The sequence below is a fragment of the Myodes glareolus genome, chromosome 25 (assembly GCF_982192425.1).
Source record: "Myodes glareolus chromosome 25, mMyoGla1.1, whole genome shotgun sequence".
Classification (NCBI taxonomy): Eukaryota; Metazoa; Chordata; class Mammalia; order Rodentia; family Cricetidae; genus Myodes; species Myodes glareolus.
The window spans coordinates 29,240,798-29,261,715 of record NC_142050.1 but is presented as its reverse complement, the minus strand read 5'-3'; the positions used below and the strand labels follow the sequence as shown (position 1 = coordinate 29,261,715).

The 20,918-nt window shown below is 44.5% G+C and overlaps 1 protein-coding gene and 1 long non-coding RNA gene across 11 annotated transcripts in view; one reads left to right on the top strand and one right to left on the bottom strand.

The window, feature by feature from the left end:
- The window catches only part of LOC146889448 (uncharacterized), a 34,889-nt gene extending 27,778 nt beyond the window's left edge, over nucleotides 1-7,111 (top strand). Inside the window, exon 4 of the long non-coding RNA XR_014999900.2 lies at nucleotides 6,859-7,111. This is a non-coding gene — a long non-coding RNA (uncharacterized LOC146889448). The remainder of the gene's footprint in view (nucleotides 1-6,858) is intronic.
- The window catches only part of LOC146889447 (uncharacterized), a 175,483-nt gene that overhangs the window by 13,155 nt on the left and 141,410 nt on the right, over nucleotides 1-20,918 (bottom strand). For 6 of the 10 annotated variants that reach the window (XR_015736706.1, XM_087901890.1, XM_087901891.1 and 3 more), the window contains 3 exons: nucleotides 16,806-16,914; nucleotides 5,101-5,259; nucleotides 683-747 (listed from right to left, as the gene is read on the bottom strand). The exons of 2 other annotated variants lie outside the window; for them this stretch is intronic. Coding sequence is in view for 7 of the 8 variants with exons in the window: in XM_087901890.1 (XP_087758016.1) it covers nucleotides 683-747; nucleotides 5,101-5,259; nucleotides 16,806-16,873 (292 nt within the window). In the remaining variant the exon portion in view is untranslated. Of the gene's footprint in view, nucleotides 1-682; nucleotides 748-5,100; nucleotides 5,260-7,892; nucleotides 16,915-20,918 lie in introns of those variants that run through there. 2 more of the 10 variants (XM_085683698.2, XM_085683699.2) reach the window with 1 other exon arrangement.

Below are 20,918 nucleotides of genomic sequence, written 5' to 3'. Positions count from 1 at the left end.
CTCTACTTCCTGTCTGGTTGACCCACCTATACTTCCTGCCTGGCCAATCAGCGTTTTATTAAAATACATGATTGACAGAATACAGATAATTCTCCCTCATCACATGAGGACTGCAGTTTGGATCCCCAGAAGTCACATAAAAAAAAGCTTGGAGAAGTTGTATACATCTGTAACCCGAGCACTAGGAGGATGGAGACAGGGAGGTCCCTGTAGCTCATAGCCAGCCAAGCTAGCCAGTGAGCACCAGGTTCGGTGAGAGACCCTGCCTCAAAGGATAAGAGGAAACCATCAAAGAAGACATCAGCCTCTGGGCTCCCTGTTCACACATACAATCTCTCTCTCTCTCTCTCTCTCTCTCTCTCTCTCACACACACACACACACACACACACACACACACACACACACATACACACACACACAAAGAAATTAGGTTTTATTGTGGAAATAAAAAATTGACAAAGCCAGTATCATTCAAAGAAGATACAGAGACTCCATGCTCCATTGTTGCTGATCAGAGAATGGTTTATATCCCATTTAAAGGACCCCCATCTCTCTCTTTTATATGCATAAGAATGAGATCCACCTCCTTAGGGAAAGGGATAAGGGAAAGGGACTATGTTGGCCCTGGGCAGCCTGGATTTTGGTGCCTGTTTACCAGAGTTGCCTGGAAAACCCACATACCTTGCCCAGTGTTGGATTTCAGAGGCAGCATAGAGGCTGAAAGCAGGAAGAGACCAGGGTCTGACCTGAACAGATGAAGCAAGACTGTTTATTAACACACACAGCAAGGGACAGCCCCTCTCCCTTAAAAAATGGAGGGATCTGCCAAGAGAACCAACTGACTGGGACTCTTTACAGGGACTTGGGGATGAGGAGACAGCTGATACCACCGTGGGGGCTCCAAGGCACTCTATCGCCGCGCTTAGACTTTTGGGATATTTATTACACAAGGAACAGGAAGCCAGTGACCTCGTGGGAAGCTGAGTTTGCGCACATATCTCCAGGCACATCTACCCATCCCCAGGCCCTGCCTCAGTCTAGTCCCATACACGTGGTTTGTGCTAGCTCATTGCTCAGGCAACTCTAAAGGGAAACTCAGATCCATTTAAGGCAGTCTGTTCCTTCTATTGTATTAGGTTAGTAAGGAGTCATGAAGTAGAGATGACTCTCCAACCCCAGCTTTTTATTTTGAAGACTCTAAACTCCACAAAGTTTGAAAAAAAATCCAATGAATGACTCTGTACTTTTCATCTCGGTTCAGCTATTGTTTATATTCTTTTCACCTTTGCTTTATCTCTTCCTATGATTAGGCATGCTTATCCAGTGAAGCATTTGAAAATAAGTTGAATATTGAAATTTTTAATTGGCACCTCACTTAAAATAATCCAGCATACATCCTCAAAGACTAAGGGTATTCAATATAACTATAATACCCTTTCAGACTTGGGAAAATTAGCAATGATTTAATAATATCTTTAAGTTCATATTAAAAGTCTACAATTGTCTAAATGCCTTATATAAACATTTTCCCCTTTTCCTTGGTCTCAAAGACCAATCTTTGATCTTTCTTTCTTCTTTCTTTCCTTTCTTGCTTTTTCATGCTTGCTTACTTTTCTCTTTTGGACAAGGTCTCAAGTAGCCCAGGCCGACAGTGATGGCCCCACCTCCCTCCCCGTCCCACCTCACCCCACCCCACCCCACCCCCACCCCCGTGGATCCAAGGATGGCCTGGAGCTCCTGGTCCTGTCACTCCCTGCCTCTGAGTGCTCTGCAGATGGGCACCACAAACCCCAGTTTATGTCCTGCTGAGGCCGGAAGCCAGAACTGTGTGCATGTTAGGCAAGCAGCCTACCAAATGAGCTAGAGCCCCAGCCGCTGGACTAAGATCTTAACATTGCATTTGATTCTTTTTCTCTAGTTCCATGTCTCGAGATGGACACTTAGCAATACCCACTGATATTTTTGATCATGGGATGCTTCTGGCATTGCATTAATTCACTTTCTCTTGCAATAACAAGGTATATGAGGTTGGATACTCTATAACAAGGTTTACTTGATTCATAGTTTTGGAGGCTGAAAGTCCAGGATTAATTAGATGATCATATCTGTTTGGTCAACTCCTAAAAAAGAATTTCAACTTGTTTAAAAGTTAGACATTTAGACAGGATTACTCCAACACACCCACCTCCGTAGAACCTATTTCTGTCATCCACTAAGTCAGGGCTCTTGTTTTTCTCCCTGGAGAGGTTTCATGATTGTTCCTCAAGGGAAAAGACTCATTATCATTCCTAAAGTACAGCCGTAGTGAATGCTGTCATCTGCTGAGAATTCTGCTGTACATATATTTAATTGTCACAGCAACTCCGTACATAAGTAGTGTTGCTACATATCATGAAGGAGAAACTGGAGGCTTCAAAGGAGATACCAGGAAAATCATAGCCTTCGGGAATGGATGGTTTGAAATCTGCATCCTCTATTTGATTCTGGATCTGGGGCCTCTATAGACATCATTTACTTATCTGTACCATGCTGCAGATGAGCAACTGGCCTCGTAGGTTGAACATATCTGCCTACCTGACCTACAGTAGATGTTATTAGCTCTGTATAGATCTTGACGATAGGTTAGAACTCCTGGGTCATGATAGATAAGCCATAGTAATACAGAGTCCACGAGTCCATGAATCAAGAGTTGATCAAAGTCATTAATTCAGATAATTTTACCTACGCTTCAGTGGAAGTTTAACTTCAGGGGTATTTGGGGAAAAAGAGTTTGCTGATCAAGCCCTTAGGCAATATTGTGATTATGACCATTCAACTTCTGGGAACACTTAGGGGAGGACCTTTAGCACCTCACATGCCCACCAGGAAGCTCTTTGGAAATTAATCTCTAAGACACTCCAACTTTGTTTATCCCAAAACAGTGCGATCATCCCTTCCACAAATAACAAAGGGATGTGTTCTAAGAGAGCGTAGAGAAGCAATCTTGTCCTTATGAGACTATCGCTGGGTCTGCTTACACAAGCTTGGATGGCTGCCGTGTTACTACACCATATAATCTGTAGGTCATTGTTATTCATGCATTCTGTTTCAAATATATTTTATTTCTAATTAATTGTGTGTGTGTGTGTGTGTGTGTGTGTGTGAGAGAGAGAGAGAGAGAGAGAGAGAGAGAGAGAGAGCCCAAGGAGCCCAGAGAGCATCAGATCTGGAGTCGGAGTTACAGGCAACTGTGAATTTGTGCTAGGAACTGAGCATAGGTCCTATGGAAGAGCATGCTCTTAACAACTAAGCTCTCTTGCCAGCACCCCATTCACTTCATTTTTAGCCCAAATATTACTAGGAGGTACATGATTATGGTATTAAGGGCCACTGTGTTTCATGAAATGTTCTAGGCACCTGGGGTACATCAGAGACTAAAACAACTATTCTTTCTTTTTATTGGGGATAGATGGGCGAAAAAGCAACAAATTTGTAAAATACATGTAAAAAAAGTAAGTGCTAATGACAAAACCCTTTAAAATAGGGATAAGCCATTGTAATTTTAAATTAGGACATGCAGTCATTTAAAAGGCACTACTGGGCATGGTGTGGTGGTACCGTCTTTAATCTCAGCACTTGGGAGTTCAATGTCAGCCTGGTCTACATAGCGAATTCCATGTCAGCCAGGGCTATATAGTGAAACCCTGTCTATAAAATTAGAGGGCGGGGGAGTGATACTGGAACAGAAATTTGGATGATGTTTAATAAGTAGCATCCATCCTCCCACCACTTCTTAAACTTTTAGGGCTGGCAAGGTAGCGCAGTGCTTAAGAACACATCCTGCTCTTGTAGAGGGTCCAGGTTGGGGCCCCACCACACATATCAAGGTTTCACAACTGCCAGTAACTCCAGACAACCAGCCCCCCTCTCCTGGCCTCTGTGGACGCCTGCATGCCCATGGTGTATATACATACACACGTACACATGGACAGACATTAAGAAAGAACTTCTGATGTCTTACAAGCATGTTTTTCCTTATGCGGCTCCAGCTCCTCTGTATTTTCTGTGTCTTCTGAAAGCACCCCAGCACTGTCCCACGTTGAAGGTGGAAAGAGCAGGTGGCTGTTTTAGATATAGCCAGTCTATATGCCAATGGAAATGGTTTAACATGCTGCTTTCTTAGGGCCTAATGTGTCCCCTGAAGGGAGCTACCAGCAATAATGAGACTCCATGACCATGTGACCCCAAGGGAGGGACTCGCCCTTGAAAACAACTGAAGGACTCAGTTAGAAAACCTCGTGTATTCAGTAGACACTTAGGAACAGCTCAGGACCGTTTGTCTGGGTAGGAGAATATTGGTGACGTCACACAACCGTCTCAGAGTAAGATGAAGGGACAGTGAAGCTGTGGTTTATTTAGCATCTACTGAGCGTAGACAAATGCTCTCCAGCATGTACCGACTAAGGCTTAGAGAAGGCGGGTAAACTGTCCACCACACACAGGGTGACTTAAGCACAATGCAGCCTGGCTCCAGGGCCCATGCTCCTACCTCATTAGTCAACGCTGTCTAGGAGTAATCAGATATGGATTATAAATTGCAATTGTTTCTGGAGCCCTCAAAAGACTGTCTCTCTGGAATGGTTCCAGTTCTGAGTTTCCAAGTGCCTGGTAGACGTAACTGTATTTTCTACTCTTATCTCCAGGTATCTCTTAGGCAGGCCTCAGGTGCTTGCCAGAGTCCCTTTCTACTATCTCCCAAACTTTCAGTTGCTTATTCTGTCCCGCCATGACTGCCTGGGACATGCTCCACTTGTAGCCCGCATAGTCCTGCAACCAAGAGCTGCTGCCCCTCCCCCCATGCCCCTCTCACACTGAGCAACTGGGCTCAGCAGGTCCTGGTGCAGGTTTCTAGGTCTCCGCCCTCCTCAACCCAGGTTAAAAGCTGCACTGTAGAGGGCCAGCTTTAGCTCGCTAAGAAGCTGACAGAGGGAACAGGTAATGTGACCCAGCATTGAGAGAAGGGAGGTGTGATGGACTTTGATCACTGGGAACGAGGAGAGACGAGGTCCCAAAAGCTGGTTTCCTTGTCTCCCCCCCCCCCCACACCCCCAAGCGCTTACCTGAGGCATGGTTTCATCCCCCAGCACAGTGATATTCCGCAAAGCCACTTGAGCAGGCATCCTGTCTTTCTGTGGCTTGCTGAAGCACCCTGGGGCAGAATTGCCTTGTCTTCCTGCTTCCCCTTTCCTCTGACACTCGCTGCCCCAGGATTGCATCTCCTAAATAAAACATTGGCATTACAATTTAGTTTGAGTTCTATTTTTCTAGAAAACACGAACTAAAGAAAATATTTAAGTTCAAGTTCTCTTCATGGGACTACATTCTCTTGGGTGTGTTCCAAAATGTAACTGTTGATAATAATGTCTTTCATACACAAACACACACACACACACACACACACACACAGAGAGAGAGAGAGAGAGAGAGAGAGAGAGAGAGACGCACACAAAGATAAAAATAAATCTTTAAAAATCATACTGTCATTATCAGTACACCTAGTGGTATTTGTGTATTTCCCTTAAAACATGTACAGTGTATTTGAAAAGCAAACCTTTGGAAGAGTCCTCGGTGCTAAAAACAAATTCAGACGAGATCGGGCGAGTTCAGGGTGGTATGACCGTAGACTAAAAACAAATTCAAAGCCAGGAACTCATGACTGGCCTTGCTCCTGAGTGTCTCATAGGAACCTTCCCCTTGCCCAGGTTTGGACCCCATTATTCTCATTTAGACTATTATAATTCCTTTTAAATTTATCTTTGGTTTCACACTGACTACTGCCTTCAAGTATGTAGTCCTAAAGCTGATTTTATCTTGCTCCGCCATGTTCAAAAACCTTTAGCAATGTCTCATGTTCAGAAAATGATGCCCAGAGATCCTTCTAAAAGCACTCACTGGTAACTCGTAACAGAAGCCTGGTGCTCGGAGTCCTCTGTAAACTGTTGACCAAGCCAGGTAGACCCCTTTAAGGAGCAGGATATGAATTATACTGGAGGGAGTCAGGTATTGTGGGCAGAAGCTAAACGGTACATGAAAAACAATACCTACAGTCAGGTGGCAACAGACACCATTGGGTAATAGAAGCTGAGGTAGAAAAAAATAATAGAAAGTACCATGGAACAAGGTCACCAAGGCAGGAGTCACAACAGCAAGACCTCTGCAGGCTACCGAAACAGCACTGCACTGTGGAGCGACCCACAGGGATGGCTGAGTTGTATACCAGATCCAGCGTCCACTGGTCATTGCTTCAACTCAGCTTGTGGTAACCTGAGTTTAGCCTTCTTCTAGAAATGAAAACGTTGCTTCTTGAGATTTCTGTCAACCAAGAACATGGCAGGAACCTGAAGACACATCAACTGAGACGTCGAACATAAGGTGGAGAGGACATATTTAGACGGCACAGGCAGAGTTATGGTGGAGGAAGCCAGGGCTGAAGAGAAGAGGGCATGGAAACCCAGATGAGCAGGAACTATGGAGGAATACAGGTTCATTGAGAGCACCGAAAGCACCCTGCTAAAGAAAGGAGAGCAAAACCTCAGCTCTTCCTCCTGCTCCCTGATACTTGCTGATGTCTCCCACTGGACAGCCCAAGGGTTAGTCAGAGGGCAATGGAACCCAGGTGACACAGCATGGGAGTATCAGGTTATCTGATACAATCCAGGCCAGAGAATAGTACGGTGGTTCCCTGTTCTCCCTATAAATGTCCACAGCCGAGCTCCAGAACCCAAGGGTGCTTATTACATTCTGGGACAAAAGATGAGATTGCAATTGAGGGTCCTGAGAGAAGGCTGATCCCACATCTGGCTGGTTCCTCTGTGCAGGCACAGACATTCGTACGAGGGAGTAACGGGAATCCTACGCCGTAGACGAGGAGGCGGTGTGACCACAGAAACAGACTGGCCTGGAGTGGCCACAAGCCAAAAGGAAGCCTGAGGCTATCGGTAACTGGAAGAAGCAAGGGACAGATTTTCTCCCCACCCCCAAGCCTCAAGAGATGCCAACCCCGCCCAAACCTTCATTTCATTTGTGGCCTCCAGAACTGTGAGAAAACAAAATTCTGTTGTTTTAAGTCAACCAGTTTGTACTAATTTGTTACAGCAGTCACAAAAAAAAAAAAAAAAAACAAAAAAACCCCAAAAAACCCAACAGAGGCCAAAGGGACAATAAACAGTAAAGCCTCTATTCATCTCATAGCATGCTGATGGCCACCGTCCTGTTGGCCGGACACTCTTCCACCTACTTTCTGTATTCCATGTGGAGTTTCTGCTAGGACCCTTCCCACGCTGTGCACCACAGGTTCCCAAAGCACAGTGGCTTTCATGGGCCAACGTCTTTTCATTCAAGTAAAAGTATGACCTTGTGAGCAAGCACCAGTCTCTCATACCTTGGGAGCACATCAGACTCCTCACACATTTCTTTGAGTGGAGTAATTGGTGAATGAGAGAGAAAGCTTCCATGCGTAAATGGAAAATAAGAGCCACTAACTTTGCCTCTCAGAGGTAATGATGGCAGTGTTTCCCAAAAACAGTTGCTGTACCTGTAACAGAGATGATGTATCTGACGTACTCATTCCTGCTAGAACAATTCCTTAGGAAAAGGAAGTTACGTTTCATTTTAGTGAACCCTCTCCTCCACACTGAACTAACCTGCCAGTAGTTCACCCAAGGAAGATGAGGCCAGGAATTAAAACACCGCAACGGGTGGGAGGTATGGTGCGATGGTAGAATATTTGCCTAGTGTGTTTGAGAACCTGGGGAATTCTACCTGCCCCTTAGCCCTGAAAAAATAAAATCAGCAAACAAGCAAACAAAAAGAGAAACTTGAGACTGAAATACAAGTGCCAAGGAACCATGACTCATATAATCAATGTTTATTAAAGAACTGTGATGCCAAAATACAGCCTATAGATGCTGAGGAAATGCAATAAGGCACAATTGCGAGGAAGCAATTATCACAACCTAAGATGAATGCTTGTGTGTGTGTGTGAGAGAGACAGAGAAAGAGAGAGAGAGACAGACAGAGAGAGACAGAGAGAGTGAGAGAGAAGGTCTCACTGGTCCCAGAGCTAGACTGGCAGACTAGGAAACCCCAGGGAGCTTCCTGTCTCCCCTTCTACAGTGCTGGGATTATAGGTGCACACTATCAGGCCCAGCTTTCTACATGGGTCACTGGAGATCTGAACTCAGGTCCTCACACTTGTGCAGCAAGCCCTTCCCTGAGCCCTCTCCCCCATGAATGTTTTTTATAAAAGCAAAATGCTAGGGGCTCAGAAAGAAGGGAATGGATAACTCTAAAGACGGGAGTCTCGCTCCCAAGGAGCTGCTTTCAAACGGGTTAGGATTTCATCAGGCAGAGGCAAAGTCTGGCGCATTCCAAGACCAAAAGCAACAACTGCCTGTGTCTTTGCCAAGCAAACCACACCCTGTTCAGTCCTATTGTGTCCGCAGAGGCCTATTTTTATGCATTGTTTTCATAGCCACTTTTTAAGACAAAAAGAGAATGTGAGCTAAGTCCCTTCTTTGAAATCAGGTATTTTATAAGTTGAAGAAAGGAGACTCTGAGGAGGGGCTGTAGAGGTTGATTTCCGGTGAGTCCAGAATCCATCCAAGGAGTAGAAATGGAAGCTCTTCCCTTCCTGATTCCTAAAAACTGAGCTGAGGCTGCCCCAGTGTGCTGTGGCAGGTTCTTCTCAGCTCAGAAGAGAGCAGGAGGGAATGAGAACATCCCAACCACAGGCACTGCTTTGTGTCAAGAATGTCTTGGCCAGGACTGAGGGTCCTTCTTCCTCCTCTTTGTTGCCCTTCAGATCCCTCTGGGAGAGCAGGCACCACCCAGCCTCCCTCCCAGACAAGTCCGGCTAGGCCTCTGAGACCAGCGCTAGCTGCTTGTGAGTGGGAGGAAAAAAAAAAAAAAACCTCTCGGGAAAGCAGCCAGGACAGAGGAAGGTCAGCAGACACCTACCGAGGGGCACAGGGGTCCCCATCCTCACCATGGAGCATCCACTGGGGAGCAGCGATGTGGGAAACTAGCATCCCAGCCTCCCACTTCTGCATCCCTCATCCTTGTTTTCCCAGGATGGCGCTACCTTGCAGACCCTGCCAGAAGGCCTGCGGCATTTTCGTGAAGCAGTAACAACAAGGACAGAGCGTTCTAGCCTGCCGGAGCCTGCTGGCTGGTCACTCTTTCCACTGCCTTTTGTTTCCGTGTTTCATTCCTCTCAGTTGCTTCTCAGATTCCTCCGGGCTTTGAAAAAGCCACAGCAACACCACCCAGAGGGCTGGCAGGCATCTCCAACATGCACCCTGTCCTAAGCCTTGGTGGTGCGTATAAAGGACTTCCAAAAAGGGACCACCTCCTATCAGCCTAGCTGGCAAAGGCAGGGCTGTAAGTACCACCCTGTGGACTGGTAAAATCACATCCTATTGTCTTATTCAGCTGCATCTGCAGTGCCGGGCGTGGTGGTGCACATCCGTAATTCTAGCTCTTGAACAGCTGAGGCAGGAGGATGGCAATTTCCACACCACCTGTCTCAAATTTAGAAAAAGAAAAAAGAAAAAGAAAAGAAAATTGAAAAGGGAAAAACAAAGAAAAATATATCTGCAAGGTTTGTTGCGCACACTTTCTTTCTTCAATGATCCAAGCACAGCCAACACGGATGTGTCTAACCAACACAGAGAAGTTTCACTATGACAGTTTGAATGTGAGATGTCTTCCACGGTTCCTGTGTTAACACTTGGTGCCAGCTGGTGGCGCTGTTTCGAGAGATTGTCAGACTGTGGCAGAGGTGAGTCATTGAGGGTGGGGTTTTGAAGGTTACTGCCTAGCCTGGTTTTCTATTGAGCTCTCCACTTCCTGGTCAGTGGCAATGTGAATCATCTTTACAAAGACCAACCAACCGCAATGCAATGGTCTCCCCTCCATAGGTCACCCTATTGCCCCAGACCATGAACCAACATACAACTCTCTTCCCTTAGGCTGGTCTCAGTGACACTCACCTGTCAATGTGTATGCATGTCTATTCGGAGCAAAGAGGCTCTCAGCTCCTCAAAATCCTCTGAAGCCTGTTTGCAGTCATATTCTTAAGCTACCCTACAGGAATCTGAGAGGATGACCCAGGAAGATGCTTACTTCCTAATACTTTAAAAATATTTTACATGTTTTTATTTATAAAGTGTGGAGGTCAGAGGACAACTCGGGGAAGTTGGTCCTCTCTTCTCACCTGGTGGGTCTGGGGCATCAAACTCACATGATTAGGCTTGGTGGCACTCGCTCCGGCTTGGTGTTGACTTTAAAAACTTGAATGTATTGGTTTTCAATGTGGAGCAAGACACATTCTCAGAAGCCATTGATGAGAGAAAAAATTGGATAAGTTAATGTTCAGGGTAACCTCTAAAGAAATCTGGTAAAGTCAAAAGTGCATATCCATTTCCTGGCAATGTCCACCCTAACTTATACCCCAAATCCCTACATGGGTCTCAGGAGACAGATGCAAGAATGTGGGTGATAGGAAAACCTGAGATCCCCAAACAAACAAACAAACAAACAAAACAAAACAAAACAAAACAAAAACAACAACAAAACTATCGACATAATGAATTTCTACTTATGGGAGACAAGAGTCTAAAATAGTTAGACAATAGGTTAATATATTTCAGTACTCCATAGTATAATAACATGAGAAAAGAACTGTGGGAAACTATGTATACTGTTTATATACATACTTGACACTCTAAACTAATACTTTGTATAGTTAAAAGTATCTTTAAGAAGTTGGCTACTTCTGGGAAAATTGAGATGCAAAGGACTTTGAAAACTGGATATTTTATTAAGGGCACTAGGGAGGCAAAGGCAGGTGGATCTCTGCATTCAAGACCAAACCTGGTCTACAGAGGGGTTTCAGACCAGCCTGAGAGTTACATGATAATCCATGTCTTAAAAAATACATGAATAAAATTTTTAAAAAATTTCTGGATAATGGATTATATGTCCTACAAGTAACACTGAGGAGCCTGGGCAGTATAGCCCAGTTCTCATGAGGTCCTTGGAATTCTTACTTATGGAAAGTAGCATTTGTTTTATATAATGAGTTATCTCCATAAGCATACTAATAAAGGCACTGATGCACTCTCTTAGAAATGTGTCCAATAGATGTGGCTCTCGTTAGTGGAGAAGCCAGACAGGTTCACTTACCCAGATACCCTTGTGACCTGCACCCCAGAGTGTCCTGGAAAGAATTGGAGCTACCGTAGGATGAAGAGAGATCCTGGACCATATGTGAATATAATTATAACCATACCCAGAAATTCCCAACATTGGCAGAAAATTAGATAAAAATGTTAATGCGGTTGTCCGTGCCTCCTCATCTGAGAGCATGACGCAGCAGCCCTGGGCCAGGGAGCCTGGGATCTGTACTTTAAAAGGCTTTCCAAGAAATTTTGATGATCGGCCAGGCTTGAGAAATGGCAGCCACCTCTGGTTATGGTCTACCAGTGTTTCCAGAGAAAGTGGGCTGGAGAAAATAAAGCACACACACAAAAAATAAAAATAAAAAAAATGGAAGGAGAAAGGGGAGGTGGAAGGAAGGCATGGCCAGCCTTTAACCCTCCCTCCCTTCCTTCCTACTTGGTCTCTTCCAGGCTTCTCCAGCTCTGAATTGTCTTTTCAGAAGTCTAACTTTCTGTAATACTCATTTGGCAATTCCATATGTCCCCATTTGTTCCAAGTATGGCCACTGTTGAATCCAGTAAGCTTAACCTATGTTATAAGCATCTTAGAGCATCTCTGTATGTTCTACAGTGTCTAACACGGTGCCTCAGTGAGTAAGCAGTAACGAATCATAACTAAAAATGCATCAAGTTCAGAAATGCGTTAGGATATGAAATAAATGTGCAAAATCAGTTGTACTTTTATAAGCTAGCAATGATACCCACTGCAATTCCTATCAAAATTTCAACATCTTTTCTTTTGCAGAAACAGACAGGGTGGAAAAAAGTCATGTGGAAGAATAGCTGAGAATAGGAACAATAGCCTTGAAAAAGAACAAAGACGGAAGATGAGTATTTCAAAACCTATATAATATGATATAAAGTATGAGGGTACCTATAGAAACCAGCAAAAATTGATGGTATCGAGGTAAATCCATATTACGGTCAGTTTTAGACAAAGCGACTTAATAGGGGAAATATGTCAGGTTTTGCTTGTTTATTGGGCTTTGGCCCTGGGGCCTGAGCCTCCTCTGTGCAAAGTAACCGCTCTACCTCTGAGCTATACCCTTGTTCTTCGGTTTCACCGTTTATTTGGACATGGAATGTCACTAAATTATCTACTGGCTTCGAACTCTTTCTGTATCCTGGGCTGGTCTTGAGCTTGCAATACTTCTGCCGCAGAAGTAGCTAGGATTACAGGTCTTGTGGTGTGGGCCCAGTTAAAACGATTTTTTCAAACAATGGTGCTGGGACAGCTGATTGTCTACAAGTAAAAGAGTAAAGTGGGGCTCTCTGCACTACGCTCCCCCCCAATACTATTTAAAGTACAGAATGGGTGTGTGAAAATGTCACAATGAAACCCATTGATTTGTACTCTAATTGAAAATTTTAATAAAGTACTAATTCACAGTGAATCATTGATCTAAAGGTAAGAATTAAAATGATACTTTTCTTTCTATTTTTTTTTTCTATGGTGTCTTACTATGTAGCCTGGCTGGCTTGGAACTTGCTATGTGGAGGAAATTGGATCTGAAATGTGATGATCCTCCTGTCCCTGTCTTCTGAGTGCTGAGATTACAGGTGTGTCCTACTGTGCTTGGCATAAAACTAAAAATTCTTCCTAGGATAGAGATACAGCTCAGTGGTAAAACATGTGTCTAGCATGTAGGAGGCCCTGGGCTCAATCCACAGCCAGAAAAAAAAAAAGATAAATATCTCCGAGAGGAAGCAAAGGGGCAAGGGAATCTTGTAAAAATCTTTGCAAAACCTTGCAAAAAGGGAATTTAAAATAAAAGTGTCAAGAATTTTTAAAAAAATGGATTAATTGGATTTTAAAAGTAAAAAATTTTCTGCTTCATGGGCCAGGAAGATAGTTCAAATACAAAATAATTGAAAATAAACAGGCTTGGTGTGTAAGCCTAATGACCTCCCTTCAATCCTCAGAGCCCACAGTAGACAAAGAGAACTAATTCCCAAAAGTTGTCTTCTGACCCCCATGCATGTACCATGGTGTGCTCCCACACAGATATACACAAAGAACTGGTGTGGGAGGTCCTTCTGTATATGTGTTGCTTTTCTTGGTTAATGAATAAAGAAGCTGCTGTCAGCCAATGGCTTAACAGAATATAGCCAGGCTGGAAAAAATAAATAGAGAGAGTAGGCAGAGTCAGGGAGAAGCCATGTAGCCACCACTGTAGACAGATGTGCTGGAACCTTGCCTGTAAACCACAGCCATGTGGCGATACACAGATTAATAGAAATGGGTTAAGTTAAGATGTAAGCACTTGTTAGGAATATGCTAGAGGCTGTGGCCAAGCAGTTTGTAATTAATACAGTTTCTGTGTGAATATTTCGGGTCAGGGCAGCAGGGAACAAATAGCCTCTGACAACAAAGAATAATTTAAAAGACACTCCTGTGTTTCAAAGAACACGATCAAGAAAATAAAAGGACAAATTACAGATAAGCCTTTGCAGATATATGACAAGGACCTTATATCCAGAGTACAGAAAACCTATCAAAACTCCATCATAAAAGAATAACCCAATGAGCCAGGCAGTAGTGGTGCACACCTTTAATCCCAGCACTCAGGAGGCAGAGACAGGTGGATTCTCTGTGAGTTTGAGGCCGGCCTGGTCTACAGAACGAGTTCCAGGACAGCCAGGACTGTTATATAGAGAAACTTTGTCTCAGAAAAAAAAATAACCCAATGAAAAACATCAGCAAGAAATCTGAATAAACATTTATCATTTATCAGAAAAAAATCGATACAATTGGCCCATGCAGACAGATGCTTAGCTTTCATTAGGAAAGCACAAGTCAAAACCCCAGACACAATCTTCACACCCACAAGAATGTCCCTTGTTAGTGAGACTATAAAGAAACTAAAATCTTCATATAGTGCTGAGTACTGAGTCCTGAAAATGCTGAACTACATAGCCACTTGAAAATTCTTTCCTAGATGTATGTGTGTGTGTGTGTGTTTGTGTGTGTGTGTGTGTACATACATATACACCAAGAGAAATGAAAAGATGTACATTTGTATTATGTATAAATACTTGTACGTAAATGTTTATAACAGCATTATGTATAATGGACAAAAAGTGAAAGCAATCCATGTTTATTAATTGAAGAATGGATAATCAAAATCTGTTATAACCATATAAAAACAGACATACTGGTAAGTACTACAACATGGGGGAAACTATGAAAACACTATGCTAAATGAAAGAAACTGGTCATGGAAGATGATACGTTAGGAACTAGCCATGACATAGATTTACAATGTGCAAATCCAGAGAGGCAGACAGTATATTAGTGACTCCCCGTGGGTAGGGACTGGGATGAGTTATGACATCTGTGAATACAAAGCTTCTTCACTGGTACAGGAAATTGTCTTGGATTGGGTAGTTGAGATAGACGTATCAGTCTGAAAATACTTTTAAAACAATGAGCTGTATATTTAAATAGACAGCTTTTATAATATGTAAAATATTACCTCAATAGCTATAAAAGAAGTAAAAACTAGTTGTTCCTTGTGTTCAAGGTCAATTATTGTTCCTGCCCCTTAGGATCTTGACATTTGCGGCTTCACCAAGTATTTGTATTGTCACGGTCTTAGCTACTTTTCTATTCCTGTGATGAAACACCATGACCAAGGCAACTTACAGAAGACAGTTTGTTTGGGCTTACAGTTCCAAAGTGATAAGAATCCCACGGGGGAATCATAGCTGCAGACAGCAAACATGGATGGAGGAACAACCGAGAACTCACATCTCCAACCCTAAGCAGGAAGCAGAGGGCACAACTGGGAATGGCTTGTGGCTTTGAAATCTCACCTCCACCCACCCAGTGACATACTTCCTCCAGCAAGGCCACACCTCCTAAACCTACCTAAACAATGCCACCAACTTAGCAGACATGCATTCAAATATCTGAGCCTCTATGGACATTCTCATTCAAACCATGACAGTCAACTTCTCATCATTTAGGTCTCCTTTATTCTCTATCCGTTGGGTGTTTGTCCCCATTCCTATTCATCAGTATGGTGGTGGCTTCAATGAGATGTCCCTCATAAATCTTAGTTGGTGGCTGTTTGGGGGAGGATTAGGAGGTATGGCCTTATTGAAGGAATGATATCACGGGTGCAGACTTTGAGGTTTCAAAGGACTAGTGGCATTCCCAGTGAGTTCCCTGCTTCCTGCTTGCACACCAAGATGTGAGTTCTGAGCGAGCTATACCTGCAGCCAAGCTTTTGTTGTACCATTGATCCTCTGAAACCATACAGCCCAATTAAATGCTTCCTTTTGTAGGTTGCCTTAGTCATAATATTTTGTTGTAGCAATAGAACAGTAACTCATACAACTTGCAGTAACCCTATCTTGTTTTTCCTGTAGCATGAGTCACTATCTGAAATGATGTCATCTTTGAGTTTGCTACTCCCTTGTTTGTCTCTCACTAGAGTATAAGCTCCATGAGAACAGAAACCTTACCTGAGTTAGCTATGGCTGCCACTTACATCGGTGACAGTGCCTGACATGCAGTAAGCATGCAATAATGTTTGTTGTATGTTGCATGAGTGGAAGGTGGCTAGTCACCAAGCTTCCCTTAATCTCTCTAAATCTTCATTTTCTAGTGACAAAACGGCATAATAATAATTGTACTCAGCCCATAAATAATCATGCGTGCAAAAACACAGCTTGTTACAGACATTCAATGGACGCGAATAGTGATTATTGTTACGATCTCCACCACCACCATTAACCTATAATTAAGGTGGCCCACCTGAGGATAATAATCACCTGAAATGAGCTATTTTCCCTTGGAAATGAATGATTGAGTCCCTTCTTGGAGGGTGGACAAGCTTGGCATTCTAAGCTCCTAGGATTTGGTTCCTCTTTAAATGAAGTCAATAAGTAGTAGCTATAGTTATTACATTTTTTTTTCTTTCTTTTAGAGAGCTTGAGGGGTCTGGAAATTGAATGTATGGTAGAGCGTACCTAAAAATTGTCTCTGTCATTGAGTTACATCCCAGACCAGTAGCTGTAATTATTACTGGGATTATCTCAGTTATAAAGAAAACAATGAAGGAAAAAGAGAAAGAAAAATACAAAATAACAAGGCTCCTCAAGTAAGCGAAAGATTGGGAAGATCTATTATCTGTTGATAATAATGTAATAACTTTCTCCCCCATGTTCAGTAGCCCACAAGAAGGTAGTTAATGAATGCCCATTGAGTACAAATACAATAGCCGCTGGGTGTCTGACCTTCCTTGTTGGCTTAAAGAGCCAGGGTATGAAGCCGGGGCAGCAGGACTGTGAAGCGGGTGAGGAGAGCGGTGGGGTGCCCAAGAGGGTCATGCAGGTGGCGAGCGACTTCCCCTGCTGTCAGTACCCACCCTGACGCCTGTACATCCACAGCGGCTCTCATAAAAGTCAGGCAGAGACTGGGAAGGTGACAGGTTACTGATGTTTGTGAAAGAAATGATATGCTAGAGTGCAAAGCCATCAGGGGAATTATGGGTATGCTCCAGGAAGAAGTGACCCTGAAAACTGCAGTGACTTACGACAGCCGACGAGCCATTTGTGCCTCTTGTCCATCAGAAGCCTTCGGCGGCGGCAGAGCTGCTTCCATGGTCTCCACTCTGAGGCCGGCACTGAGGAAGCAGCCGTAATCTAAAACACGGAGTGGGAAGGGGAAGACGGTGAATGGAACTGCCCCACGCGGATGCAGCTTGCCTCCGCCACCTGCATTTGTGGCTGAGGCTGCAGCCTAAGTGAGGCAGAAACTTCATTATTTTTAGAAATTGATGGTAGGGGTGGGTGGAGAATGTCTCACGGGGTCTCACTTTTACATTTCAGAATGCCCTTTTTGGTGTGTGTGTGGGGGAAGTACCTTTGAGACGTAACTGCAAATGCTCCATAATAAATTACCACATAGAAAAAGATGTCCAACACTAGAGTCTAGATATAGAAAAATACACACAAAAATGCAAATAAAGGCACCCTTTGAGAAGTGTGGATTCCAGAGTACGTGGCTTAGATGCCTGTTTCTCTCAGACCTCCACAGATCTGACCTTGCCCTCCTGGGCCCCAGTCACAGAGGGATTTCTTGAATTTTCCTGAGGACTGAGGTTTCCTGTCTGTCAGGAAATTGGTGCCTGCGCTGCTGGTGGCCTGTTGGGCGCTGGGAAAATGCAAATTCCTGACAGCCGGGATGTTCAGTGTTAACGGCACTGTTTTCTGGGAGGTGAGGGTTTGTTTACCATCATGTATCATGGCTGCGTTCTTTTAACCTAGAGCCCCCAAGTACTCACGTGTTGCTGGAGAACCGCGGTGGTTAAGGGTTGATTTGTACATTCCCAAGCCAATGCATGTTGAAGCCCTAACCCTCAGTACCTCAGAAAACAACACTATTTGCAGATAAGCGTTTTCAAGAAATACTTAAGCTAAAATGAGGCCTTTAGGGTGGGGTCTTATCCAACATGAGGATGTTCAGGGCCAGGGTTGAGTTTGATGGGAGAGAACTTGCCTTGCCTGTGTAGGGTTAGACTCCCAGCACCCCCAAATAAACAAATTAGGAGAGACCATGTGGGGATTTAGCAAGAAGGTAGCTATGTGCAGCCTAAGGAAGAAACTCACAATCAGAAACGAAGCTTGCTGGCACTTTGGTCTTGGACTGGCAACTTCTAGAACCATGAAGGATTTCTGCTATTTAAACTACCCAGTCTATGGAGTCTTGTTTATGGCAGCCCTCTGGCTAACACAGTGGCTCTTTCGAGTATTGATCTGTGACAAGGAGGACAGGAGGACATATCATCTCCCCCCAGTGCTGGAGGCGAACGCAGGGGCTTCACACACGCACGGGCTCAGGCTGTTTTTGCTTTTCACCGCAAAGGTGCTGCGCGCCAGCCACTGCTCCGCCCTGATATCAGCGGTTGGGAATGTGAGAAATCTTTGAGAGAAGTCCTTCACAGTGGCTAGCATGCACAGGCCCCCGGAAAGCCCTCACCTCTGGGAATATCCTCCTCACCAACCCCCACAAAGGTCTCTCTAGGGATTTTCATTAATTGGTAGAAATTGGTCCAGATGTGTTTAAAACCAGGGGAAAATGTCATTTTAAATGATGCTTAATTACAGAGAACTCTTAATAACATGGGGGAATGATTATATTATCATTTAAGCATAAAAAAATCAGCATGCAAAATTAAACCGTATAGACAGAGCCACCTTATCTATGTAATCATATGCATAAGAGAAAGACTGACTAGAAATACAGTCAACGTTAGCATTAGCTTTCCCGTGTGATGAGATTATAGGTTATTTTTGTTTTCTTCTTTGTATTCCTCTGCATTTCTGAATTTTTCATGTTGAGCATGTGTGAGCTTTACAATCACAAAACAGGCTTATGTTTTAAAGATTGGAAGTTGGAGCAGCGTGGATATAACCCAGCGTCACAAAGGAGAACCACCTCCAGGAGGAGATACAGGCTCCAGAGCACCTAAGTCAGATCCAAATCCATCCGAAATCTGTGGCCCACGACTGAATGGGAATTCCAGCTCCTCTTTAGAATAGGTCTCTGCGAGTTCCTCCTCCCTTGAGACCTCTAAGCTCTGCTTCTGAACTCAGACTCTTCTATCCCAATTCAGGCTGTCCACACTTCTCTTAGCCAATGACTCGACACGACATTTTCACTCTTTCCGTATACTTTGCTCCCAAACCCTCTGTGCCCTGAAGCTGCCCTGGCACCTGTGGTTTCCATGAGCAGACCGGCTGCAAAGTAATAAGCAGGAAATAAAAGGGTCAGGGGAGCAATGCTTCCGGAATTTTCCTCTCTGTGGTGTGACTCTCCTGGCTCCTCCTACCTTCCTTCTTGTTCCTCCTCTTGTCGATGAGTAGTTACATCAGACTGACACACTGGTGAAGAACAGACAGCCATGCTTAGCCGACCTTCATCCCCCCCCCCCCGCCCGCCCCTGCTCATTGTATCTGCCTGCTTGCAGTTAAGACTATCACCTTGCTCTTCTGCCCAGCCCTCTTCCTAACCCAGCTTCCAACCTCAGCTTGCACGAGCCTGCCTTGATCAAATGTTGCTTATGATGGAGCCTGTCTATCTACTGTCTACCTAGCCACGAAATACAGCCTTCCTATTAGAGCTCACAGTTGCTCTTTATCAATAATCAAGGTTGGTATGGGCCGAAAAACACCGCCCTCCCTAATCTATGTGTTGATATGCTACTCTTACCTCACCCCTGCTTCTCCCAGCCAAGTGATAGCGTGCCAGTTACCTTCTGTCACTATGACAAAGTATCATGACGAAAAGCAACTTAAAGAAGAGTTTCTCTTGGCTTTTGGTTTGAGGGGGATAAAGAGTGCATGATGGTTGGGAAGGCATGGCATGGACACAGGAGCAGGAGCTGGCTGACCACGTTTTATCCACATACAAGAAAAAAGGGGCGGGGATAGTAAAGGGGGTGAGGTTATAAACACCAAAGTCCACCCCCAATGATGTACATATTCCACCTCCTAAAGACTCTGTCACCTCTCCGATCAGCACCACCAACTTGGGACCAAGTGTTAGACTACGGGAGCCTGTAGGAGACATTCTCCTTCAAACCACCAGAGATGGAATTAAGAGACTGGATCTGCGGGAACCAGCTAAGTCATTGAGAGTGGAGCCCCTCATGAGTGGGATTTAGGCTCTACAGGAAGCTTTCTCGCTCTTTCCAGCTCATGAAAAAACATCGTGGGAAGCCAGCACTTAGTGTCCAGGGAGATCGCGGAAGGATCCTCGCCAGAACCTGACCGTGTTAGCATCCTGATCTGGACTCCCAGCGCTTGCAATCCTGAGAGACAAGCATATATTTATCACACGCCTGGTCTTCGACATGTTCTCAGCACAACTGGCACTGACGAAGGAAGAAGTGGTGTTTTGGTCTCCATGTGTTCACTCTTTGTTTGGGGCTCAGGGAAGAGATCTCAGTATCTCAAAAGGAACTGACTTTGGAGCGTCCTCTGTCCCACCGAGATGGGGCTGTACATGTGCTGGAGCATTTGTTATCATTTGTGTTAGCATTTTCCTCACTGTGACACAGCACCCACGAAACCACTTGGGGAAAGAATGACACATTCCAGTTTCAGAGATCTCAGCCCATGCTTGACTGACTGCTTTGTTTCTGGGCCCGGGAGAGTGAGGCAGAACATCACAGAGGAAGAAGGTGGAGAAGAAAACCTTGTAATAGCCAGGAAGCAGAGAGAAATAACAGGAGGCTAGGACCAAGACACAGCCTTCCAAGGCATAGCCACAGCAACTAATTTCTCCCAACAAGGTGCCACCTCCATGGTCTCCACCACTTAATAATCTGTTCAGAATGGAGCCCTTAGTGGGTGAAACTATTAGGTTGGGTCGGCACCCTCCTCATCTAAACTGCCTTGGGAAACTCCCTCACGGACACCCCCAGAGGCTTGCTTTACTCATCGTCTGGGCATCTCTCAGTCCAATCGAGTTGCCAGTCAAGATGAACCCTCTCACCCCACAGCCACATGTGTTATTTTCTCCTCTCACAAATAAGGAAATGACATCTCAGAGAAATTAAGAAACGTGCCTGAGGTCTCACAGTCAGCAAGGGGCAAACATCTGTCTAATCTGAACGCCCGAACACTTTTTAGTGCTTAAGGTC